The sequence below is a fragment of the Oxyura jamaicensis genome, chromosome 1 (assembly GCF_011077185.1).
Source record: "Oxyura jamaicensis isolate SHBP4307 breed ruddy duck chromosome 1, BPBGC_Ojam_1.0, whole genome shotgun sequence".
Lineage (NCBI taxonomy): Eukaryota > Metazoa > Chordata > Aves > Anseriformes > Anatidae > Oxyura > Oxyura jamaicensis.
Window position 1 is genome coordinate 96,544,757 of NC_048893.1, and position 25,807 is coordinate 96,570,563.

At 38.1% G+C, this 25,807-nt stretch overlaps 1 protein-coding gene and 1 long non-coding RNA gene across 5 annotated transcripts in view; both read right to left on the minus strand.

The window, feature by feature from the left end:
• The window catches only part of LOC118160598, a 70,554-nt gene extending 64,510 nt beyond the window's left edge, over window positions 1-6,044 (minus strand). The window contains exon 1 of the long non-coding RNA XR_004747594.1: window positions 5,862-6,044. This is a non-coding gene — a long non-coding RNA (uncharacterized LOC118160598). The remainder of the gene's footprint in view (window positions 1-5,861) is intronic.
• A 10,343-nt stretch (window positions 6,045-16,387) lies between these two features.
• The window catches only part of CADM2 (cell adhesion molecule 2), a 674,480-nt gene continuing 665,060 nt past the window's right edge, over window positions 16,388-25,807 (minus strand). For all 4 annotated transcript variants that reach the window (XM_035315331.1, XM_035315333.1, XM_035315330.1 and 1 more), the window contains 2 exons: window positions 25,372-25,497; window positions 16,388-23,678 (listed from right to left, as the gene is read on the minus strand). In XM_035315331.1, the coding sequence (XP_035171222.1) occupies window positions 23,560-23,678; window positions 25,372-25,497 (245 nt within the window). In that variant the 3' untranslated portion in view covers window positions 16,388-23,559. The remainder of the gene's footprint in view (window positions 23,679-25,371; window positions 25,498-25,807) is intronic.

The window sequence follows — 25,807 nt, forward strand, 5'->3', positions numbered from 1 at the left end:
TTTACAGCTAAAGTTAGCCCTATAGTTAAGAGAGTTAAGACTTCTGAGAGGAATAAAGTATGAGACATGGACTGCTATAGAACAGCAGTAACACAACTCCTTGAGACATATTGCAGACATTGCATGATAAATCTGGATAGTACATAACACTCTCCAGAGTACTTTCAATGCCATATCAAGCAAAAGAACAGACGGTAGCTTTACAAATAGCCTGCAGCTCAGAAGTATTCAGACATCTGTCTGTGAATACACTGGCTTGACTCCATTCTATTCTTTGCACCCAAACCCATGCCACACAGCTTCAGAACCAACAGAGGTATTTGAAATTGAGACCAAGGTCCCTCCAGCTTCTCCAGCAGATCACCTTCTTGCTCACAGACCCTGGCAACAGCCTCTTTTCTCACTGCTTTGCCACTCACCCTGAGTACTGGTCATTCTGACAAACTGGGCCAGCTTTCTGCCCAGGGGACTTCAAGTTACCACATGTGCCTTTCCTACCAGGTTTCCTACCTTCCAGAAATAGAGTATGTTTGCTTTCTCTTAGCCAGTTTCCTTCAATTGGTCTGATTCATTCCTCAAGGTATCTGGGAGGCATTAGCTGTGCTGCACAAACTGGCCACCACACTGCTGTGGTGCTGACTGTGACACTGTCCCACCATCACATATCACCTGACCCCAGGGTACTGCAGAAGCAGTAACTCTGCAGCTGGGGTGCTTCACACTCTTGTACTATGTGTCTTTACAGAGGGCACAACTATTCCAATCTTCTTAACTATTCCATCAAGTATTCTTTCTACAGGAAATGATGTAGAAAGAGCACAGGCCAGCATAAATATTAAGGAGGTATAACCTCCCAAAGCCCCTTGATCCCTTTCGCTCCTTCAGCCTTCCCAATAAAAAGCACACCATTAGGTGCACTGCGTGCAGGTTTTTTGTTGTTGTTGTTTCTCCCCCCAGCCTCACCAAAGAGCTGGTGAAAGCCAGCCCCATGGTCACATTAAAGGTCCCAGGGTACCTCTTGTTAGAAGAGAATAAGGACTTTTTGTGCTTTCCTAAGCCAAGTGCTCTTCTCCCAGGGCAATACACTAAGTACCTGCCAGCTGTCTTCCATCTAGCGGGGGAAGCTCAATGCTTTTTCCATAATGAAGGCCACCGTATACATCTAAGCTATTAACTAAAAGACAAACAGGCACTTCTTTGATGGAAAGATGCAACTCTGTGAGGTAGAAATGGGTTAATAAATGTGAAAATGAATCTTCCAAGGATAATGTGCCACTGTCAAGCAGCAAAACAGCTGAAGCACAGTTCCGACATCTCCTCAGGATGCATGATATTCTCATAAAATCTGGGCAGGGGAGAAACATTTGATGTCTGGCCCTACCATTTATATTTTTAGAAGGCTACACAACAATATTCTGACACCCCCTGAGGTAGCTAATGGTTCAACAGCCCTGTACAGAGAGGTTTTGCCTCCTTTCTAAGGCATACAAATCCATAAACCTTCACTGACCTGTAGTGTCAGTATGTTCCTGCCTGCAGCCCTTTTTTTCTGCTGCGTTAAAAAGCCTGATGAGACTGCTTATTGAATTTCTTCCTTTCAGCATCAAAGATACTGGCCATGCTCTCCAATTATTTAATAGATTCTGCTACAGTGGAGATCACTGATTCATTTTCACTAGAGATATCCAGTCATTGTAAAGAGCAATTATATATAATAACATCCTAGCAGTTCTCAAATGTTCTTTTATCAGACACACAGTCCAGTGATTACAGAGACAACCAATGATCTGATATTGATAATAAAACTTAATGTCTTTGGTGTTAGTTTTACCAAAATAGCAGGGGTCTTGCTCTGCAGACCCCAGCACACTTAAAATGCAGTGGGACTGTTGGGGTTGCATTTTGTTTTGACTTGTATTTATTCCATGGTCATTCCTTTAAAGCCTCACAAAAAGGTGTCTCCATTTTTTTTTTTTTTTTTTTTTTTTCCCTGTTCAGCAGTGCTGTCTGGAGGAACAACACAGGAAATGGGGAGATGCTGAGCTCTAAAGCCAGCTCTGTCGCTGGGCAGCCTCGAGCAAGGTGTTTTGTCTCAGTCTTTCCATCTGTAAAATGTGGAGCATAAAACTTTCCTACTTAACCACACACAAGGGGCAAAGATCAATTTGTTAATGGTTGAGCATTAGCACTGTGCACAGTCCTTTGAACATACATGTCCTAAAAATACTAAACCTTTTTGCCCTTATTCACAGATTACTTTACAGATCCACAGATTAAAGCATTCATTTTCTAAAACTTTCCCTGATATAAAAATTCAGCAGAAGCTATTTACTGAGGCATGTCTCTCAATGGCTCCAAGGTGGCAAGTACAAGTAAAAAAACTTTTCCAAACCCCTCATTTGACAACTGTGATATAACTAAAAGCCAAAATAGACTCATGAGGTTCACAGGGCTTGTTTGACCTGAAAGCACAAGTTGTGAAGAGCAAGATGAGAGCATTCACCTTCTACAGACTGTTTTTGAACCCAGCCCACTGACAAAGGCTGCAGAAATGCTGGATCACATCCCAGCAGCATTTGGCTATTTGCTTGCTGTGTAGCACACTAGCATGGTTCCTGCTCGACCAGGGACTGCAGCCACCAGATCCTGCTCATAGCATGTACACAGGTGAACCCTACAGACCATATGGATGACATTTATGCATACAGCAAATCCACCTAGGGCATGTCAACTGCCTAGGGCATGTACTGTTCCTTCCCTGGGACTGGGAGCTGCTGGACATGCCTCTCTAGGATTCCCCATGCAGAAGCCTTAAGGAGTCAAGATTTGATGATTGAAAGGCACCAAGTGCAGTCTTTAGCAGGGAATAACAAGCCATTGCTCCTCTGGAAAGAGTACAGGGTGGGTGGTTACCTTTAGTCACATTAGTTCAGATATTGCACCCAGTGCACCAAAGTCTGCACACCAAGTTATCCTCTGATCTTCATGCTGAAGCAGGTCAGATCTCTCATGAAGCCAGATAGCCTGGGCACAGTGGATGTGGTTCAGCTCATACTTTTATCCTGCTTCTAATAGCAGCAAGGAAAAGACATTCAGGAGCACAACATGGCTCTGCAGGCTCAGTACTAAATTCAATGACTTACTCAAAGGAGGCGCTAGGTGTAACCAGAACACCAGTGTCTGTGGTAGGACACCGCAGGAGGCCATGCCTAGGGGTTCAGGGAGTTGAGGGAGGCTGCAGCACTGCCAGCTGCAGTATCCCCCAGCTGCCATTTCAGCTCCGCATCACCCCCGGTTCTGGCAGAGTAACCGGCATCACTTACCTATTGCTATCTACTTCTCAAATTCTGCCATTTAATTGGAATTCATACCCTGCAAAATAAAGAGCCTGCAGCTAACATATTCAGCATTAGCCAACCTAATCTGTGCTGTTTTTTGTGGTGCTGGTTTCCTGCTCCTCCCCAGTCATGCACAAGCCCTCTTGGTGGGCACCGTGGAGCACAAATGGAACAGCCACAGCAGCTGCAAAGGCAGCTGGGGAGCAGGCAGGGGAAGGAGTTGTGCTTGTCCACACGGTCTCTCTACTTCATATTTAACTCCACAGCCATTTTTTCCATGCCAGGCAGCTGTGAGGCTCTGTTAATACACCGCCTGAAATCTATTTTCATCTAGCATTCAGAACATGACTGTAAGTGGTTTATTGTTGTCATACTTTTAGATTACTTTAACTTTAGGAGCACTGCCTTCCTCCTCTTCATTTTTCCTGGCAATACACACTGCTTCTCTTCCCTGTAAGGTGAAAGATGTATAGACTGCTAGTTGTCAGTGCTTGCAAGTAGCCATTTAAAAGCAGATATTTTTTGTCAGCATTTTTATTTGTGAAGCCGCTATGACAGATTTGGAAATTGAAGCCCTTGATTTATCTCCAGGCTGAAAACTAGACAGAAGCAAGGACACTGTGAGCCTTAGGAATGAAATTACAAACATGTCATTACCTCCTTTAATCTGCTCTTGTTTCTGTGAAATTGCTCCAGACAACCCCAAAAATCCATGCACTTTTACAACAGAAAAAAAAAAAAAATCTTTTCAAGCTATTTTCCACTCATATTATTTGAGGCTACTCACTGTTAACTTGTATAAAAACAAAGGTTAGTAGATATACTGCTTTTTAACATGTGTAGGGAGCTAAGTCAACAGACTTGATCAACATACAAATCAGTCATGTCTACATAAACATACTTGTTTTTTCCTTTTTTTTCTTTAAAAAAAAATATTGTTTGACTCACAGGAGTCAAACTGTTTGATAGGAAATCAGACTTGCACTCAGTTCAGGCCACATTTGGCATAACACAACGTAACATCTGGCACATTGACTGACATATTCCGATCAGGATTCTCATGATGGGAGTAGCAGGGGTTATTGCAAAGCAGAAACAAGAGGCATCGGAGGAGCTATAGTGAGGAAGTGGCAAGAAGCCCAACTCCCCTTTGCCTGCTCAAGCTATTTCTGTTAGCTCTTACTTTTCCACTGCACTATAAACCTACGCAGAAATTAGAAGAATTACTAAGTATTAGTTTGCATTGTTACCCATGTGACAGCATCCGTGGATGACTGGAAAAGATCTACTGTGATGAGAAAGGCTTGAAGGGGGTTGCACGTGGCTACATAAAGTACTGTCCCTTTCCTGAGCCAGCCCCCACATAGATGCTGGCACTGGTGGCAACTCCTAGGAAAGCCATGCCAAGTGGAAAATTGTACTGCCTGAGCTGGGTGTATAAAATTCCCTTCTCAGAAAGAAGTACTCTGGTCACCCTTAAGCTATTCAGCACTGAGATGGCCATCCGATGCCAAGAGAATGGATGGCCTCATGCTTTGTGCATTTTGCCGAGATGCAGAAACAGTGACAGACCTCATTTTGTCTCAAAATCAGACAGTAAACAGCAGCAACAGTGCCTTGCACAAGTCTAACTGGGTAAAGAATTGGCATACCGTGGAGGAGATCTTATTTCACCTCAGATCTGGGAGAAGGCCAGTCCACCCGGGGCAATTCAGAGCCCACAGCTTGCAGCACCTGTGCAGCCAGCACATAACCGAAATAAAAGCAGTCCAGAGCAGTAGGAGGACTGCTTTCCACCCTCCTTTTCCAGGTGACTTGACTTCGTTGAAGAAAGAGTAGGTCCCTAGCTGTTAACCTGAAGTTATTCTCATCATCATTGACCCAGTGAAGTTGCAATCTTATTTATCCAAGAGCTAGCAGCAGTGACAAACAGACCCTGAAGCAAACGTGGGTGCCTGTGGAGCCATACCACTTTACAAGAGATCACTCAAGCCAGAACTGAGAAGACTGACGCTGAGGAACATGCAACCCCATTACCCTTCCTGGTAAATCTGCTGTCTGACCTGTTTTCTAGAAGAGGTTCCAGTAGAAGGCTCCAGTACTGAGCCCAAATGAATTGTTGATTTATTATAGACTCAGCTAATTTGGCAAAGCTCCGGAGAAGGGTGGAGGTTCAGACATACCACATTTGAAAGCATTTCCTGCTATCTAACTGTCCACATGGATTTTTTTAAATTTGCCTGTTGTCAGAGGGCTGAGGACCATGTCCCAGGCACCCAAATCCATCCAACTGGCACTAGTCTAGAGCTCTAGATGTCTCTCTGGGACGTAGACACCAAAGGTCACATCAATGTACCACTTTAATCTTTACATCTTTTTATCAGTCCATCCCTTTTCCTTCAGACTCCTTTCTGTAACATGAAAACACTAGCCACCCCTTCACACAGACCTCTTCTGAAAATAAAAACAGTAATCTGTGAGAAAATTTGGATGCCACACCAAGCTGAGGTTAGCTATTCTCACTGTCATGCTGCTGGGCTGCAGCTGTCTGTCTTCAGAGGTATGATCACAGAGTGCTGGAAGTGGGACTACAGCCCATTAGTCAAGAGACCAAGACTCAAAAACAAAATGGAAAAAACAATACAGACAAAAAAAAATAGCGATTATACACTACTGATGTAAAAATAACAAAGATACAGGCCTGAGTGAGGCACAGAGAAACAAAAAAACATAGAAAACTGTAATGAGCAGAACCTTAAAAAGAAAGGACTTCACCCATAAGCACAAAATAAATAACTACCACCTCCTCCCCTTCCTCTCTTTGCCCCAATGTGTCCCAAATAAGCCAGCTGAGGAGGACAGCAGCTGAGTTCAATGACAGCCACTGCCACAGTAAAGGCTAGGCCATGTGTCCCCACCTGAGAAGCCAATCAGCCAAATGAGAAAGTGGTAGGCAAAACTTGCATGGAAGGAAAGCAGGGAAACGGGAGGACCAGACATAATTAGAGAAGAGAAATGATGCCCAAATTATGACTTCTTCTCTTTAAAAAAGTATTATTGCTATCAAAAGGTGAAGCTACTTTGGAGAATTCAAATTTGTGATGGGATCATCACAAGAAAAAAAAAAAAGTTAATCACCAAGGATTAATGAAACTCCCATTGTCATTAGCCAATTGGGCCATCTTAATGATGTTTGCTATTATTAGGTACTTAGGTTGGAAGTTGCCTTCCCACATAAAATTGGTCTTTATGATGAATGAATCAATTTGCTTCATAACTTGACCATAACAGTGTAGAATTCTAGCTGTAAATTACTATTTTAATCTTTCATTTATGGCATAAATACTCTTTATTGCACAATATTCATAGTCTTGCATATTAACTATGTAGTGGAATTTCACTACAGGCACATAATTTCTTCATTTGTATGGTATTTTGTATTATTTGGGAACAGGTAAATTTTAAACACATTATTACATAGCCTCCACTTTGGAAAAGATCATTTGAGATAAATACCTCAGAGTCTAATTTCAGTGTCTAGTGTTAAAATTAAGTCTTCATCCACTTGTATGGATTACGATCAGAGCAGAACCATTCTCATGTCAATGAGATGAGAATCATGTCCACAGTATGGAAAGATCACTTAATCTGATTTATTTTTTTGTTGTTCTAGAACTTATGATTGACAGAGTGCCTTATTACACTTTTTTCCCCTTAACTTTAAGTATATCAAATGAAATTAATCATAGCCTAGAGGAGACAGTTCAAAACCTGCTAAGAATTATATTTGTCAGTGCAAGCTTTACAACTCACTTGGACTAATTTGCTACTGGCAAATATATCACTGTCATACACTTCTGTAAACTTCGCATTTGCAGTCTTTTGAACTAACTATACAAGCTGAAGCACTGGTTTTAAACTCTAAGAGACTGATAGAAGTGTTGATGCAAGGTCTCTAACTCTGCTGTAGCTCCAGTAAAGATGTATTGTTATATTCCCATATCTTCTAGTAATACTTACTGTTTCACTCATATCAGAAACACAGAAAGAATGGGGAATAAAAAAAATAAAAATGGACTATTTCTAAATAAAGCAGTGAGCAGGTGAAGTGAAAAACAAAACTAAAACAAAAACAAACAAAAAATAAAATAAAATAAAATAATTTTTTTTAAAAAAAAAAAAACAAAAACAAAAAACAGGAAATGAAATCTGTACAGGAGAACATGTATTGTGCAACTAGGTTGTACATTAGCATCATGCTGCACCTTTAACATCTTTATTATTATTATTAATTGGTTTGCACATTACTTCATCTTTCTTGGATGGATAAAGAGAGTTGTGTTATGATACACTGAGACTATCCAAACCTTTTATAACAGAAAAACAAAAGTTAGAGGTCTCCAGTAGTTTTTGTCATTTCAATACCTGTCACTACTGTCAGTTCCCTGCAAGTTATTGATTTCTATTTGAAACAAATAACAGGAACAATAGCTATGCTATTAAAACTCGTGCTCTAAAGCAAAACCTTAATTATGACCTCATATTCTCTTGAGTCAGGATATTGACACATCTGACTGTCACACCGTCCATCTGCTTCTAAAGTTGTTTTCCCTTTACATTGCTAAAGACACAAGGTAAAGGTGCTAATATTACAGCAGGAGATGAGTCCTGTGGAAGACACGTTTTTTTCTGGTTGCAGGATTCAGAGATTCCTGCTTATTTCCAAAGTAGGTGTTATAGTTCCAACTCTGTCAGATATTTGAACTGGGGTTATTAGAAAATTCAGTAGATACTGCTGAATTCATCTGATTCCTATATAAGTGGTTGTTGCAGATTTTTGCTTTCCTGATACCACCTTAACATAAAGGCAAATCCAAAAGGATTTATAATAGGTGCTAAAATAACGCCTAAGTAAGCAGCAAAGGCTATTTTTTAACATGAGAATCTCAAAGTGCTTTAAAAAGGTATCTTAAACCTTACCTCAATTTTATAGATGGGAAACAAAGATGTGGAATGGATACCAGGCTTATTAAGGAACAAACAACAACACTAATAATAATAAAACAAACAAAAACAAAAACAAACAAAAAACCAACCAACCAACCAACCAAACAATTAGAAGTCCTGAGAGTGATTTTGCTCCAGTCAGTTCAAAAGCTTTAAAGAAAACATCCCCAAAAGTAACTATACCCACCTCAAAAAAAACAGCTTGATATAAATATATATATAATAAAATATATATACATATAAAATATATATACATATAAAATATATATACATACAAAATACATATAAAATACATATATAAAATATATATACATACAAAATATATATACATATAGAGAGAAAAAGAGAGAAAAAGATGTTTCAGAGAATCCTAGGTACTTAAACAAATATATTTAGAGAAATCGGTTCATATATTTAGTAGGCTTTAATAAACGAGGCAATCCTCAGCCTCATTCATCACAGCTCACATCCCCTCTGAGTTGTCATTTTGCAATATGCATTTTGTCTGTGTGAATAGGCTTTCTGATTCATTACAGAAGGAAATGATAAGAAACCTAGGTACTTCCAGGCTTTTTTTTTTTTAATTTTTCTTTTTTTTTTTTTTTTTTTTTAATTAAGTCAAAATGTTGCAGTCCATTACAATCCTTTGCTTCTTAATGTTTTCCTTGGATTTCTGAATATTGGTCATTTTCAAAAGTGTGTTGGCTGGTACATATCAATTTAGAATAGAATAGGGCGTATCAAGAAGCTAAGGGATAAGCTCAAGATTTTTTTTTAAGCTTTTATTTTCTGTGCACGGGAAAAGGAAAATCTCCTGGTGAGAGATGATGAGCAAAGGGACCTCTCACACAAGAGTCTTACTGAGACACTTCTGCATTCAGTTTGAAGTCTGGTTCACTGTTAAGGAACTGCTGCTGTAATCCACACCAGCCAGCTAGATGAAGCTGTTAGAGCAGTCCCATCACACAAGACTTAGCTGGATCTTGGTGCCAGCTCTGTGCCAGCCAAGGATTTTGTTTTTCACAGCAAACTGTGCATTTGAGTGGTCGTTTGGCCAGCAAGAAACAAGGGGATGCAGGTTAGTCACACTGTGCTGGGCACTGCATTCTTTAGAAATCAGTCATATGCATTTCTTGGAGCTTAGCACAGATACTGAGAGCAGCTCTGCTTGGGGAATTTTATAAGGACATTTAATTCCCAGACCTTCTCCTGCATTCCCACAACTCTCTCATATAACTACTTCTCAGCAATGTCTGCTCATGATTTTCCTCTGTCATATTATCCAAATCCTCCAGTCACCAAACATCCCATAAATTCCAATAAACAAACACGCTCCATTATTTTTTTTCCTGCTCAGCTGTAATTGCACATTTTCTAACGAAGCAAGGGACACTTCACTACCAGTACATGACTGTGCCAGACACTCATCCTTCCCTCTATCATCCCACTCCCAATTTCTAGGCATTAGCTGTATAGCTTGTGTCCTTGAAGAATTCATAAGTGCATTAACATGCTACTATTTTTTTTTTTTTTTCCTAGGCTAGAAAAGATGTGGGACAGTCAGCAGGACTAGAATGCTTCTTGCAGTTTTTTTCAGATGGTTTGGATGCTGCCTGATGAGAACTTTGACATAAGAGGTCATTTGAATTGAGGGGCAAGGAGGACAATAACGAACCCCAAACTAAACTCTTCTTCATTCCTTGCCCAGAATGACACTACATCCGGCCCTTTGCAACAGCAGTAATTGGGTTCTATGTTTCCTTATGTCTATCTGTATCAGGAGTAATTTCACGGAAGTCCAGGGAGCCAGGCAGATTTTGAAGTGAGCTAGTTTTAATAGAAGTCATATTTATTTCTGAGGTTCTCTCTTTCACCTTATTTCGTATATACATGATGTTTGCTGAATCATTGTTGGTTCTTTATTAGAAAAACTAAATCAAACCATAAATTAGCTCACTCATCAGTGATAAAGGATGGCAAGGGCTGTCCTTTATTCATTTGCAGTGATCCCAGTTTCTACAGAATACTTCATTTCCATTTGCAAGATAATTTCATGACTTGTACAATGAACTCTGTGGCTCATGAAATTCTGACATTGATCCTCCCTCCTTTCTTTTGGTTAATTGTAACAAATTTCATTGCCTTGTTGAAAAGGAGATTATTTCAGGGAAGGAAATTCCTGCCCTAGATGTATAAGAAGGTGACAGATTGCCAAGTTTTTTTCTCTTGAGCATATTAATAATGTACCAAGGTTTAGCTTCTTTCAGTATGAATTTAATAGAGGGGGGTTTAGAGTTCCTTTTAGCTAATAAAGAAGTGAGGATGTCTGGGAGTCACTGTTTTTTATTCTTTTTGGCAAGCGCCCGAGTAAGTGGGTGGCAGCTGGTTACAAAGGCTGCAACTGTACTTGCCATTTTCTTGTGAAAGCTGAAGCAAAGACGTGGCCTGAAGCAATTGCTGCTGAGTTCCTTATGTCTCCAGTATGATTAGGGAGAGGAATTATGCAGATGCAAATATTTATATCAAATATGATAGTTCTAATTGAAGCTGCTAGTATAGTTATACCCCAGAAGAATAAGGAGGGCTTAGACAGTGTCATCATTTCTTGTTAGTTATGGGGAGGATGTCTCTTGTGGCTACAGAAACCTCAAGCAATTGCCTTCTGCTTTATGGTCTACCGTATATCTTATGCTGAAGGTGTTGCCTGTAGGCGACCCGCTCTCTCCTGGACTCCTTACTTTTGTGTGTGTTTTCAGTGGTACTCTTTGATCAGTTCGAAGGCCGCCTGTGAGTGACATTACAAGTCCTTTCTGCCAGGAATCTGATGCGATGCCTCCTCAGTCCCAGCTCTGGGGACTTTAAGGCATATCAGCAGCACCGAGAGACACTGTCAGTCTGCCATCATCTTCTCTTTCAGGGGCCTTTTTCTTTCTCTGCCTTTGCTTTGAAATTTCCCTTTCATTCCTTTCCTAAGCCTTCAGGACTTTTTGTCATCTTATCTGAATCTTTGGCTACATCCCCTTTCTTTAATTGTGAACCTCATGAGGCTTGCACTGCCAGGTGAGGTAGCATTGAAGCACTTCCTCCTGTCATCGGTTTTATTTTCCTTACTTTTGTCATATTTCTTGTCCTTTTCCATCCCACCCAGCCTATATAGTTCTCTTCCCTCTATTCCCAGTTCCTCACAGGAACATTTATTTGTTGGCTTTGTTCATTAAAGGGAAATACCTTACTGTTTGTTTTTGCCCTACGACAAGGCAGGGTTGTCATGATTCATTTCCTGAATGAAAACTTAGATTCAAGGCCCCAAGGGAATTGAAACTAGCTACACTATATGTCCCTTCCACTCAGAAGGAAATTAAAAAAATGATGTTGGCAGAGAAAAGTATGTGATTTGGTGGTCAAATCATACAGTGATCTGGTGCTCCTGCTGACACCAGCACTCTGCCAAGCTGCAGTGCAGCCGAGGAAGAGCAGCACAGCCAACATCCCAGGGGCAGCAAATGGCAGCTTTAGGGACTGATGTTGAATCTCTCTCCCACTTGAGTGAGTATGGCCTAGCAGAGTATGATGGGAAATCCAAAACGTTTTCCCTCAGCCCTCTTTTGATAAAGTAGGGCATCCTTTAGAAAGCCTGAATATGCCTCCTGGAGAGAATTGTTCAACAAAAATTGCTTATCAATGAGTAAACCTAGTGTGAGTTTACCTGTGCCACACAAAGCATCAGTAGCAGCTGTACAGGTGTAATACAAATGTGGAAAAGAGAAAGCTGTGTCCTGAGAGACTACAGTAGGTATGAAATCACGAGCGGGGAACAGTAGAACAAGCTGGAGCTACCTACTGGGATAAGGACAAGGCATGGACGAATTCATGACATAAATACTGTCTGTATGTGTTCATGTCTATGTGTCTGTGCACCTCTGCCAATGTGCGAGCTCATGCAACCTGAAGAATGAAACCCCTAAATTACAGTGCACTGCAAATTTCTTATAGAACCACAACCCTGCATGCACATTTCAGTAACCTGTGTTACTGAACATAACACATTTCAGTAAGCCTTCTTATGCTCCCTTAACCACCTGTCAGAGGAGAGGCTTATGATGTGTAAATGAGTCTCTGTAATGACCTAGTGACCTTCTTCCCTTCTACTCAGTGAAAAGATGTAGTGCTCAAAGAGGATTTTATCTGCTGTACAAGGGTTGTTGTAAAGGGGGAAGATACTAACACTGTTTTTTTCTGGCTCAAGGCACTAAAGGAGTGGTTATGGGAAACCATACCTCCATCTCACTACTGTCCAGTCCCACATGATTATTTCTCATCTAGATCAACTTCAGCATCCACATGCAAACAGGGACCTAGCTTATCAGATGTGCTACATTCATATGCTAGCTGAAAGAAGAGGGCACAAGTCTCAGTTGCATCCTGATTAACATTTATGCATTGTTGTGCCTCTGTGGAAGGTCAATAACAGCTCCCAAGCTGACACAGCCATATTGCTACCCTTCCAACAGGAGTGCTGCTGCCCTTCTCTACAACAGTGGCTGTGACCTTTGCTTACCACCTTGACGTAAGATACCCGAAGGCAGTGGCAGCAATTCATCTATATCACTTCCCAGGTGGCGTACAGCAGCACCCTCAAAGGTGTGCAAAACTAGTCTGCATTTTCTTAGCAACAAGCAGGCTCAGCCTGCTCTCCGCAGGCTACACTGGCTTCCTCTGTTTTTTTTTTTTTTTTTTTTTTTTTTTTTTTTTTTTTTTTTTGTTTGTTTGTTTGTTTTTTGTAATTTAGTCCAGGGTCCTGCTCTTTATTTCAAAGGCCTACAAAAGCTGGATTTGGGAGCAGCTGAAAGACTCCGTAAAGCTCTTAAATTTAGACCACCATCAATAACTTTATTACTCTAGCACAATGAGGGTTTGATAGGGAGAACAACCTAAGACTGGAACATTGAATCCCATAGGAAGAAGGGACCATCACAAACTACTGGTTTCTTCTCCAAGTACAAAGTGCTTTTTTTAATCTACACTTCTTACATAAACATAGGGGAAATATCAAAGTAAATGAATAAATAAGACACAATGCTTCATTGCACACATACTCCTCTGCGGGGAGTGGATGAGAAAATAAATATGACAGCTCTTAGTCATGTTGCTTACTGCTGTTCTGAAGGGTAATCTCATACTACATTAGTGAGTACAATATAATGATGTGCTTTAAGTGAATCACATCATGGTATATGCACTTTTGTCTCTAAGGTGAGCATTAGATGCTCCAGAAAAAAAGTAAAAATGCACTGGAACAATTGCAATATTATAAGGAATATTTTCTTTTTGCTGAGCCACAGCTGGGTAATACTCTGCTACAGAACTAAAAGCCCTTACAGAAGGTATACTTCCCCTTTTAATTCTCTGTACTTCCTGTTCAAATTAATCTGTCCAAGTTTAAATTCTGATTTGCTTGTTTCTTCTTCTTCCTCTCTTCGTATCTTACATACACCTATCTCTCCATAAGTCTCATCAATCTAAAGTCCCTTAAAACGGCAGGGTTGGCAGGTTTGCTGGGTGTTGGCATCAGTGTTTTGGAAAAACCTTTCTTGCTGTTCAGTAGCTCTGTGACTCTGCTGGTTGGAGCAGTTTCTTTTTTTTACCCCTTGTAGCTGAGGCTCTAGAAGTGAATACAGACTGAAAAGAAGAGCAGCAGCCTGATAGGCTCCCCTTAGGTCCGACACCTGCAGAGGGACAAACCTGTCTCCCACGCTCCTGGCATGGGCACAGCTTTTCCTCCTCTCTCTGTGCCCTCCTCCACCCAGCCAGCTGGCATGAGTTGGAGGACGTGCTCCTCAACAATACACCAAGCAGGGACAGTTCCTATCCTCACCAGCTGACATCAGTGCTAATTTCCTGTAAGATGCCACGGAATAAAGAAGAGGGTTCTTTCTAAAAATCTTTCCGGCTTGCTTAAAAACACTGTCTTCTTTTTTCCTCCAAGCAGCCTGCAGAATCAATAAGGCCCTAGCCTCTTAGTCTTGAGCGGCAGAGAAGCTATTGTGACAAACTCAGCAGAAGCAAGAGCTAGGGTAAGTAAGTAGCCCAGAGCTAATCAAAAGTGCCCTCCCGTGGCTCAGGATGTTGCCAAGTGCTTAATGCAGAACCAGAAAGCAATGTAGCATGACTCTTTTGTCAAGCAAGGAACCATATCCATTATCCCCCCTTGATTATCTCTGAGTTGCCTTAATTGCACTTACCTTCACCTTGCACTTACCAGCTAAGCTTGACCAGGTGTTGTTCTGTAACACTACTTTTGAAGGTGGTGTATCTTCATATAGATGCCTGATAACTATTAAGAGGTGAGTGGTCTGTCTTTTGCATCCACACATAACATGACAGCATGGTACAAAAACTCTGTATTCAATGAAATTTCAAGCAACCTTTATAGTTTAAAGGAAATGTTTGTTTTCACTTGCAGTATTCCCATTGAAGCAAAACAAAGCAAAGCAAAACAAATCCAAACAACATTGAAATGCTGTCTTTTAATACTGTGGGGTAAGGGGAAGGCAGGTATTTTTTGGCTGTTGATGAAAGAAGCATTCACAGATTTGGGGCTCCTATTTTTTTTTTTTTATTTTTTAAGAGATTCATGTCAGGGGCGTATTGGGTTAGGGTGATCAATGCAAGAATCTACTCTCAGAACCAGAAAGGCACAGAACAAAATGCAGTTATCTTTCATGAAACGTTTGGTTGAAGAAGGAGAAAAGGACGGTTATAAAAGAACAGCTTGAATGCAGAAAAGTATAAACGCAGTGGTGGAATGTGCCATTTGGTGGACAGTGTCTTTCTCCTTAGGTACAATGTAGATTTTCAACCTGCATTGCCTTAACTCGTGGGCAAATGACTTATCTTGAATTCTGCATGGCTGCTGTATTTAAAAAGCACACTATTACACATTATAAATTGCTTAAGGGAACATATTTTGGTTCAGCAAAAAGAAATAATAAGGACAGTCTGTACAGTTGTCAAATGCATGCTTACTTTAGGCCATAGGAAAACTGCCATCAGAGATGCACAATAGCACTGGCACAATAGCATTGGTACTAGTGCTCTCTGCATGGAGGCACCAATTTATACTAGTGTTCCCCTCTACATCTGGGATTTGTTAGTTTTTCATAAACATGGACCCTCTCAAAATTTCCTCTTCACATTACATTTGTCTCTCTTCCTTTGACCCCAGTGGCCTTCTTGTCCTTTACAGCATCAATTCAAGCATGGTAAGTGGTATAGACAACTTTGCATGAATTCTCTCTCTCCTTCAGGGGGATGAGCCACCACTCAAGTCCCACACACTCAAATGCCTGTGCATTTCAGCACTTGACCTCTTCAAAAGCATGAGTTTCTCCTACAGTGAGGACAGCATCTAAAAGTTGTTACTTTGTCAGTCAGAAGGAACTATAAAACAATACACAGTGAATAACAAACATTAAATAATTTATAATTATCTGAAAAATACCACTCTCACAGATTATTTTCTTAGATTATAAATTTTATAGTTTACGTTTATAAATTCAGGATTAATATTTAAAGCAGTATATTATTATAAAAACTCTATCAGAAACAGCAAAAATGGATCAGTGAACAGTCTGTGTGTACAGCCACTGGTCTAAATCAACTCCACTGCCAAACTGGCAAGCATCAGGAAATATGTTAAATGAATAGACAATTCAGAAATGTCCAACAGATAACTAAAATTGAAATTTTATTTTTTTTCAATAATATTCATCAGACATTTTTCTGACAAGACTTTTCTGAAATATGAAGTGCAAATGGGAACCCTGTAAGAATGTTTAGAAGAATTGTACATGACATTTTTTAAGCGCCACTAAGTACACATTGAATACTTTGTAAGTATATAGGCATAGCAACATGCAAGTGTCATGTACCTAACATTACAATATGCATTTTGTCTGCTTAAAGTTGTTAACGAGGAAATTAAATAAAGTAAATGTGTCTCCATCAGCAGTGCAATATGTTTAATTCCCACTTTTTTTAAAAAAGGTTAGTGTTTGTATTTTTGAACCATTCAAATGTATCCTTCCAAAGGCCATAAACTACCAGTAAGAGTATATTGGTCTTCTTAAGAAAATAGAATTACACTGACTATGACCACATGAAGTTGTTGCAGTCATTTCACAAATTATGCCTTTTCATTTATTTTAGAAAAGTTCCCGCTGAACTGATTTTATTTTATTTTATTTTTATTTTATTTATTTTTTTTGGTCATTATAAAATATCTGGGCTAAAAGAAGAGGATGCACAAGGAATGCTTTATAATTCTGTTCCTGAAGAACTAAATAGCAACTCAAACATGCATTAAGGATTTGAGCCCCATTCTTTTGAAATCAATAGGCATATTGTATCCTACTTTTAAGGAAGCAAGACGTATATGAATCCAGTAACCCATGACTTCACTCTTGGCTCACTGCAGAGGCAGAAGCAGATGACTGTAGGTCATATTGCATATTCCTATGGATGTTTTATAGGGGTATAAGGAAATCTGCTTTCACTGAAAAAGGATAGCATGTGCAACTATGTATTTACTAACATTAATTAATATGCATAGAAAGGAAGGAAAGAGGAAGTGCTAAAGAATTCAGTGCAGCAATTAACATTTTTTCTCCTCTTAATAATCAACACTAACAGTTGATGATGTTCATTATTATTTTATTTATAAAAACCCTCCTTTTGAATGTATTATGAAGACCCTTCAATGGTTTCATTGTAGAATAGGTCTAAGAAAATGAGCGTATCTAGAAGAAAATAGTATCAGTGATTTTCAGCACTATGCATAAGGGCAGGGTAAGGCTGTGTGTAGTTTGTGCTGAAATGTGAGATCGGAGCTCACACATGACAAACCCTGCTGGCTTAACCCTGAACACAGGGAAAGTACTGAAGCCCCAACAGGCTTGTCTGTACATTTGAAATCGTAATAAATAAATAAATAAATAATCCTCAAACTTTTCTCCAATAGTAACGCAGACTGCTCCTTTCAGAAATGAGACTTTGTTTTCTACCTCCATTCCAATCAGACTGCTGCTTTTAGCCAGCAGAGAATAAGTGACTTAAGACACAGAACAAGGAGGGCTGATCTATAGTAAACACAGAAGTAATTTTTTTATTTTTTTTTTCCTCCCATCTGCTGAAAGAAACCCTGCTACAGGAATCCCCTAGTACTGCAGAGTCACTGTACTGGCTCTACACCACCTTCTGCCTTGTTGTGAGTACATTAAACAGTACTGAAGAAAATGAACATGGTGTGGAAATAAGGTGATTCCTAGATGCTGGAAAAATTCCCTTAAGCGCTGCTAGAAGCGCACGAAGCTCAGAGCATCCCAGAAATGTGGAGCAATACAGAAGTGTGCTGTTAAACCATGTTTGTACCCTTATTTCCTCCTGAGTTAAAGCAAGTGCAGAGTGCTGGGTGAGATTCATCGACAGAGGAAGGAATTGTGCTAGCTTCTCTCAGCACTAAGTAGACAACTCTCATTTGCATTAGAGGTAATAGGTTAGACCCACTCTGAACAATCATGTAGAAAATGCCACTTCTGGTAAGAGTTTCTACTCTGCTCTGTTGACATCAAAACCTGCTCTGTCCATCTAATTTTCTCTTATTGTTTCCAATAGTCCTTCCCTGTCCCCAATGCATTGAATGTTTTAATGTAAACATGCTCCAGCAATATTATGTTTGATTATAAGTAAGAGACATCCCAGAATATTTCAACAGTATTGGTATTGCATATTTAATTCAAAAGCTTGCATGTGCTTTAAAAAAGTTTTTCAAAATTGCATGCCTTTTACTGGAAAGAAATGTGTTGCAGTTGGATTTCATGTCATTGTCTAGTAGTGACTAAATATTGATGTCTTATAGCAGTTTATTTTTAAGCTGTTTGGGATGAATCCCCAGCCAGTGTAAATTGGCCACACATTTAAGGCAATAGAGTGAAGCTGATTTATACCAGCTGAGGCTGTGTCCTTATGCCCTGTTATAATCTTGTAGTATCCTGAAGTTAGTAAAGAATAGGGCAAGTATCATGAACCCAGGCAATATTTTCTTTCTATTTTTAGCAGAAAAAAAAAATAATTATCTTATTTCAAGACTACATCAAACACTCAGTAATAATTTAAAATGTATATAAATATCTCATAAATAGTATTTAGACTAAGAGGTAGATGTCATATTCTAGGAATAGTACAGTGTGGAGTGATGCTAATGGCAATTGCTAAATGCATCTATTTGCCTGTTACATATGACACAAAGGAGGGTTATAGTAATGGCAGAAAAAAAAAAAAAAAAAGGCTTACAATATTCTTTTCTTCTTTTGCTATTCTATGTTATCTGCCTTTATCTGTCTTTCAGTGCATTCTTTCTGATAGGGTCTGATGGAAAAGTGGCAAGAATAAAAATGATCAGTATTCCAAAACTCCACATTTATAAAATGTTAGCTTTATCATTAAAGGCATCCTCTGTGCTCTGATGGAAGCATTTGGTACTTACAACTTAAGATTGCCTGGTGTTACTGAGCAAGTAGTGGAAATTCCAGGTGAGGTGATTCAGCAAAATAGGGGTCAGGAGAACGCAGTTCTCTCTCTTTCTCTGTTGTTTCTGCTAAAAATACCAGGGCATATGGCAGCATATTTCAGCATCTTAACATACTAGGCTCCCTTGAGGACAGAAAAAAAAAGAGGAAAATTGTGCTGTTGAGCCAGAAATAGATTATTGAATAGTGTTGCCAGACATAAAGAATGCTGGCAGCAAAGTTGTTAGCAGAGTCAGTGTCTTACTTTGCCTAAAGGTGTTTCAGTGGTATTTAATGGGCCTTAAAGAGATGGAAATTAAAGCTAGTGGGAATGAGAGGTGGTATAAATATTTTAATAAATTAGTTGTAGAGGAATTACACATATTGCATTAGGATATCCACTGCTTGTATATGTACCTTTCAGGTATTCCTTGTGACTGTTAGGGGTTGTCCCCCTGCTTGAAATAATCAAAATGCATATTATAATTACATGGTTTTCCAATATCCATACACAGCAAGTACAAGATACTTACATGTAAGTACACTGTATTTACCTATATTTTTGCATAGTTTTTAGTGTGTACTTTGTGCCACTTAATAAAAAGCATTACTCACATATTTTTGTTTCCTTTTTCTCTATTAGGCAGCTTATTCAATTAAAGTTGAAGTAGCTGGATTTTTGGTATGTTCATCACAGATTACCAGTTCCTAGGAGTGTAGAGATCAGACACTTGGAGGAGTCTGGATAAGCGGTGGGGGAAGCTGCAGTGTGAACATGAAGATTTAAATCACCTCCTTAATTAAGAAATGTAGTATCAGATTTATGGTGCTAATTGTATAAACTTACCTTTAATTTGAATGGAATTGTAAAGGTAAGAACTCTGTTTTCCTTTTGGTAACACTTTACAATAAGTGGCACTAAATTACACTATAACGGCTATGTTACAGGGAAGTACACGTAACTACGCTGTAACTGTTGATATAGCTACTGTACATGTGCGTACATGGTAACTTCAGTGCTGTTACAATCATGAATTACATAATTACAGATGATTCTGTCCTTTTTTTTTAAATTGAAATAGTATATATATATATTATACTGTAATGAAAATACACAAGATGTTAACTTTCATGTCTTTAGAAAAGTTGGTTTTCTTCACGTATTCCTTTATAGAGGGAATCTCAGTGCAAGATGAGTAATGCTTAAGTAACGTGAAAGCTTTTTAAAGTGTTCTAACTTAAATTCTGAGCCTCAAGTTAAACATCAGGTGCCTTATACCATTTCTTGCTTTGTCAGTTAACACTAAAAGAGTGGGATGATGCACCCCTTGTCTTCTGATGCATCACTTTCTTGTTCTTGAAGCATTAGGAAAAACATTAAAATAAATTAAAAAATAAAAATAAAATGTAGAAATAATCAGCAATCGACACTGTAAACAGTACACTGGCAGAAACTAGCTACCTGGTCTTGAGAAAACTACTCTGCATGTGCATGTGGAAGATGTCACAAACATTTTAGCTAATGTGGTTCCCATTCAGAGTCTCCATTTTATGCATTTGCTAGATACCTTGAAACCATCATCAAAGGGGACTTTCAGAACGGGATCTCAAATAAAAGAAACAGCCTACTGAATATCCTTAGTTTTGAGTCATGGTTCTGTTTACAAGAGAATGATGCCTCTTCACACCTGGTGTAGTAATTTAAATCTGTGAGGACTAGGTAGGCTTGTAAAGTGCTACCCAGTCAGAATTTGTCATTTGTGACTGCTTGTTGTGGTGTTTTTTGCATCTGCTTTGCACAGATGTAAGCGACATCACAAGGTACAAGCTAACAGAAGATCAACTGCATTAAAAGCTCACACGTGAGAAATTGCAGTTGAAAACCAATGAAATAATCCATTTCAACAGTCCAATTTAAATCTGTTTTTGCAAAATTTAAACACAGTTTTTATGCCACTGGAGAAAATGGTTCAAAACAGTTACCCCAAGGGAAATCCTGCTTTTGAAGGTCCTGCCTGACCTTGGTTGGGTAATGGTTCAAGTAATAACCCTACTATTCAAGCAAGCTGGAGCTGGGAAGAATGAAAAAAAGGCATAAATACCACACCTGTGGGGAATTCCACTTGAGCAAATAAGGCCCTTGTCCAGGGAAGCACTTATTTTTACGCATTAGAATAGTGCCTTACAGTTCAATGGAACTTCTCCCATGCCTGACGCTGAGCATGTGCTTAGATGCTTAGTTGAGTTGGGCCCCAGGTCCTGAAATAAAACCTTGTAGTATATGATATTGTACTCTAGCTAATGGGACTTAGAGTTTTGTCAAGAACCCATATTTTTGGTACTAAATAGAACGACTTCCTTTGCCAGCCTTCTTATATGTGTATATTTTGAAAGACATGAATATTTTGTAAACCTATACTAGTTTTCAATGTGTCTAGTAGCACCTACCTGGTTCTCTCAAACTACCATATTATATTAACATATTATTGCATTTTTCCACAGATGGGTATGGAGTGAACTGTAAAAACAAGCATGCAATCACATCAATGCAGACTTATTTCTTTAAAATGTCATACTGTATATGATTTATTATGTTAACACTCAACCACATCATATTATTTGTCTGTATATTTTGAAAAAAAGTGCTGCTTTGATTGACGTCACCCTTTTTTCTTAGAAATTAACAAGATAAATGCTTCAACAAAAACAATTAAAATACTCTAATATTGTCCTTAAAAGGTTTATACTCTTCTGATAAATAATCTGACAGCACCTTTATCTTTCATTTTACCATACTACATGATGTCATATTCCAAACTCTCCCTTTCCCACACAAAAATAAAATCCCAGGAGAAGGTCCTTTACAGCAGACCATCATGCTTTTAGGCTTCACAAGTACAGCAACCAGAGAGAAATATTCTTTTGTCAAAGGTGCAAAACTTAGGAGTACAACAAACTCCATCGAGACTAACTTGCATTCTCCAGTGTAGAATCATTACCAAGAGCTGATATGGCAACCTTGTTACTTCATTGGAAGAGGAAATAAGCCAATGGGCTTATAGTGTTTTGTTGTCGTAGTTAAGAGCATGTGATTTTTCAGCTGTCAATTACACAAAAAAAATCAGAAATAATCCAAACAGAGACTTTCACTGTGGAGCTAAAAGCATGGCAGGAATTCTCTATCATTCACGGTGACATAAGTTTGTACCTCACAAAATGCATAGACAGGAATTTAATATAAAGAATTAGTCCATTTACTGTATACACAAAACATATATCTTTTGTTTTAACACTTCTTTTTTTTTTTTCCTTTTTTTTCCTTTTTTTTTTTTTTTTTTTTTTTTTGGCAAACCAACATAGAGAAGCAGCTCTGGAACTGCCAAATTAAAAATTGAGAATTTTTGCAACTCAATAGTATTTTTTAAGGATAGTAATCAAATGTGGTTGTAATTTAAAACCTGAGGCTGTGCACTGGTTGTTAGCTTAAAACTACCTTTCCATATAACATTGTGCTTCCATTGTATAACAAAGAAAAAAATAACAAGAACTAGAAAAGTTTGCTGCTGAACAGTGCTAGGACATACAGACAAAAAAATACTTATACATGTTATCTACCCAGAATATTGATTTGAGTCATATTTAAAGGGATATAATGGACATTAGAAAATGCTTACTTGTGACTGACTTAGCTACTGCCAAAAAAGTTAAATATGTATCAAATAATGTTTAATTGAATTTATTATATGCACTATATACAGATACTAAAATGTCTTGCAGTCGTGCCCCATGAACACTTCAAATTTGAGTAGACAGGTAAGTCCATGTGAAGCAAATAAATTATAAAAACAAAAATGACTCAAAACAACCTCTAATCTTTGCGATTCCAAAAAGTAGAAGGGCAGGACAAATTTGTTTCAAATCAAGCACTATTATCTAACTTTGCAGATTTTGTATAGCTATTCAGTATGTTTTTACCACTGAAACATGGCACTGTTGTCAAGGTACCATTTAAAACATAACGAAACAAAGCAAAACAAAACAAAAAATTCAGTGGACAGTTTTTTTTTTTTTCTTCTTTTTTCTTTTTTTTCCCCACCAAATCCAACCATACAATAAACTATTCTACAAAGACTTCTGTTTGTATTTCCTAGGGCATATGTCTCAAAAACAAGTTGCTCTTTGACATGTATAAAACATTTTTTGTAAATCTCTAATTTTAGACTTAACTTTTTCTGTAAGTAAATTAGGTCCTTAGCTTAGTATTGGTTATGAATATTGTTCTATGACTAGTAGGGACCATGGTAAAAGAAAACTGAAAAAGAAGAAAGCTGCATAACACTTAAAAATGTAGAAAACTTGGATTAAGATGATGATTAACATTGTTAAGGCTGTATATTCAAGCACTGTATGTTAAGAGAGCAGTGGATATGAATTTTAGGCAATAAGAAATGTCCTGCTTTATGCATGATACTGTAATTATAGAATGAGGATGTCAACAGCTGATTGTTGGCATAAACTGGCTACTTATAGCAGGTATGCAAGTTAATAGAGATAGCAGAAGATGGCAGAAATGAATTCTGAAAAATGATAGCCAGTTTTCTCCAGCAGTCAGCCTGATAAGTAAAACTCCCAAGATTCTAGCTCTGCATCTAAATGAAATACTCTTTTTTCTCCTCTGCATTGACTTGGCTGCCTTCTGCATTGATAATGGCTGTGTCGGCATCAGGTGCATCTTCAGCTCCTTTTGCTTCATTTGTTAAATATGTTCCTATAGGAATCAGCACAACAAGAAAAAAAAAAAAAGATTAGTTTTTTTTTGTTTTGTTTCGTTTTTTTTTTTTTTTTTTTTTAGTTTTACACTATATTATAGGAAGTACATTCCTAACAATACTCCAATTGCCTTATGAATGGACAAATATTATTACACAATTTTAGTGTTAATAATACCAGTATGCTCAAGTTTCTAATTTGTCTAAGAAATATTTATAGTATTAACACTGGTAATCCACATACACAAATTCACATATATCCACATTAAATTAAGGAAATATCTTAGAAGAAGTCCATTTTATCTAGCTGCAGTAATATGCAATATATTTTGCAATTATACAATAAATTATAAAATCTTGGTTATTTTGATGAATGGGTACCCATAAAAATCAAACCAACCTTGGAGATTTAGATAATCATAAATGCTTTCTTTTTAATAGCCACTGATTTTTGTACTTTTATTTTGCATGATCTTATCTATGCTTTAATTTTACTTTAATTTTATTAAATTGTATCATGGTCATTTCCAAGAATTACAAAACTGAGGTAGTTTCATTAATTAAACCCACTCATATTATATTATCACAGACATTCTTATGCTCATGGTATGAATAAAAATTGTGCGCAATCGCCTTTTTCCTTTGTGAAAGTATGATTTATGTTGGCATAAGATGCATATGTTTTCATTCAGAAAAGTAAACAAAAGAGACACATTTTCAATAGCTTATCAAATTAAAGTGATATTTTTATCAGCTTAGGTCTGCTCACCATATGATTATCCTACCTAAAGTGAAATTTAATGAGTTAATGCCAACACTAACCCTTTCTTCATAGCTTTTTTTTTTTTTTTTTTTGGGGGGGGGGGGGGGGGAGGGGGTATGGGAATCAACTGAGTTTTAACAACTGGTCTGAAAGCCATGTAGAGGTTAAATCTCACAAAATGATTTTGGAATTAACTAGGTCAAAATGGGATCATAGAGAGGCTTAGTCAGAAGTCAGTGTCACTCCATCCCTCTTATCTCTGATGGTGGTGAAGATTCAAAATGAAGGGAACAGAGTTCTTAATATAAAATCTCTGACTAAAGTAAAGCTTGACCCAGGAACGATACCCTTACTCTGGTAGGACTATTAGTAGAAGAGACACTGATCTAAAAATTCCCAATCAGTATTTCAAATTATCTTTTAAATGAATATTTAAAGTATCAGTATTTTGATATTTTATCTTATTGATATATTATTATTATCTTGATAATATATTGATACTATTGATGTATTTGATATATTATCTTATTAATAATATATTGTATTATCTTATTCATATATGATTGTATATTGATATATTATCTTATTAGATATATATTTATATATACTGCTGAGTTGATCTACCAGTTAAAATTATGAAATTGTTTAATCAAATGCCTATAGCCAAAGGCTAAAACCAAGGGGCAGTCTTGTCTCTCAGTCTCTCTAAATCACTGACTCATGATAAGGGCATGTAACTAGATATCCTTTGCCTTAGTCCAGTGAAAAACTGGATAAAAATTCAGGAACTTCACTCATGAATAGAGTGTGAACTGAGCTTGCTTGTCCAAATAATTCAGTAGATGGGGAAGGTGAAACGGAACAGCATTCCCAGGTGAAATCATGACTCGCTTCCAAAAGGGACTGAAGTTCCACTAAATCTATCCTACCTTTATGTCTTGCCAGGTATCGACCAAGGAGAATTATAGAACATAGCGTTACAAAGACAACTACAGCCACTATTCCTCCTATAAGAGCGTGGTCAGGTCCGGTTTGTCCAGCCAAAGCATTTGGATCTAGAGGGAGAAACAAAAAACAAAAGTGGTCCTATACAGGCAAAAACTGACAGGAAAATTCACAGTACCAAGTTTTATACTGATCATCCCGAAAATAGGGCATTTCTCTGTTTAATATTCAGCATGGTTATTCCCATTTTTACTACCAGTATCTTATCAACAACATAGTGCTGCTTGTATTCCCAGATTGTTAAAACCCTGAGGACATCACCATTATGAAAAATATTACCTTCTTCTTCTTTGGCAGAGGTTATTAAATGGGAAAGGTTTTTGGTTTTGTCCTCGTCATTTTACAACTGAAAACCTGGCC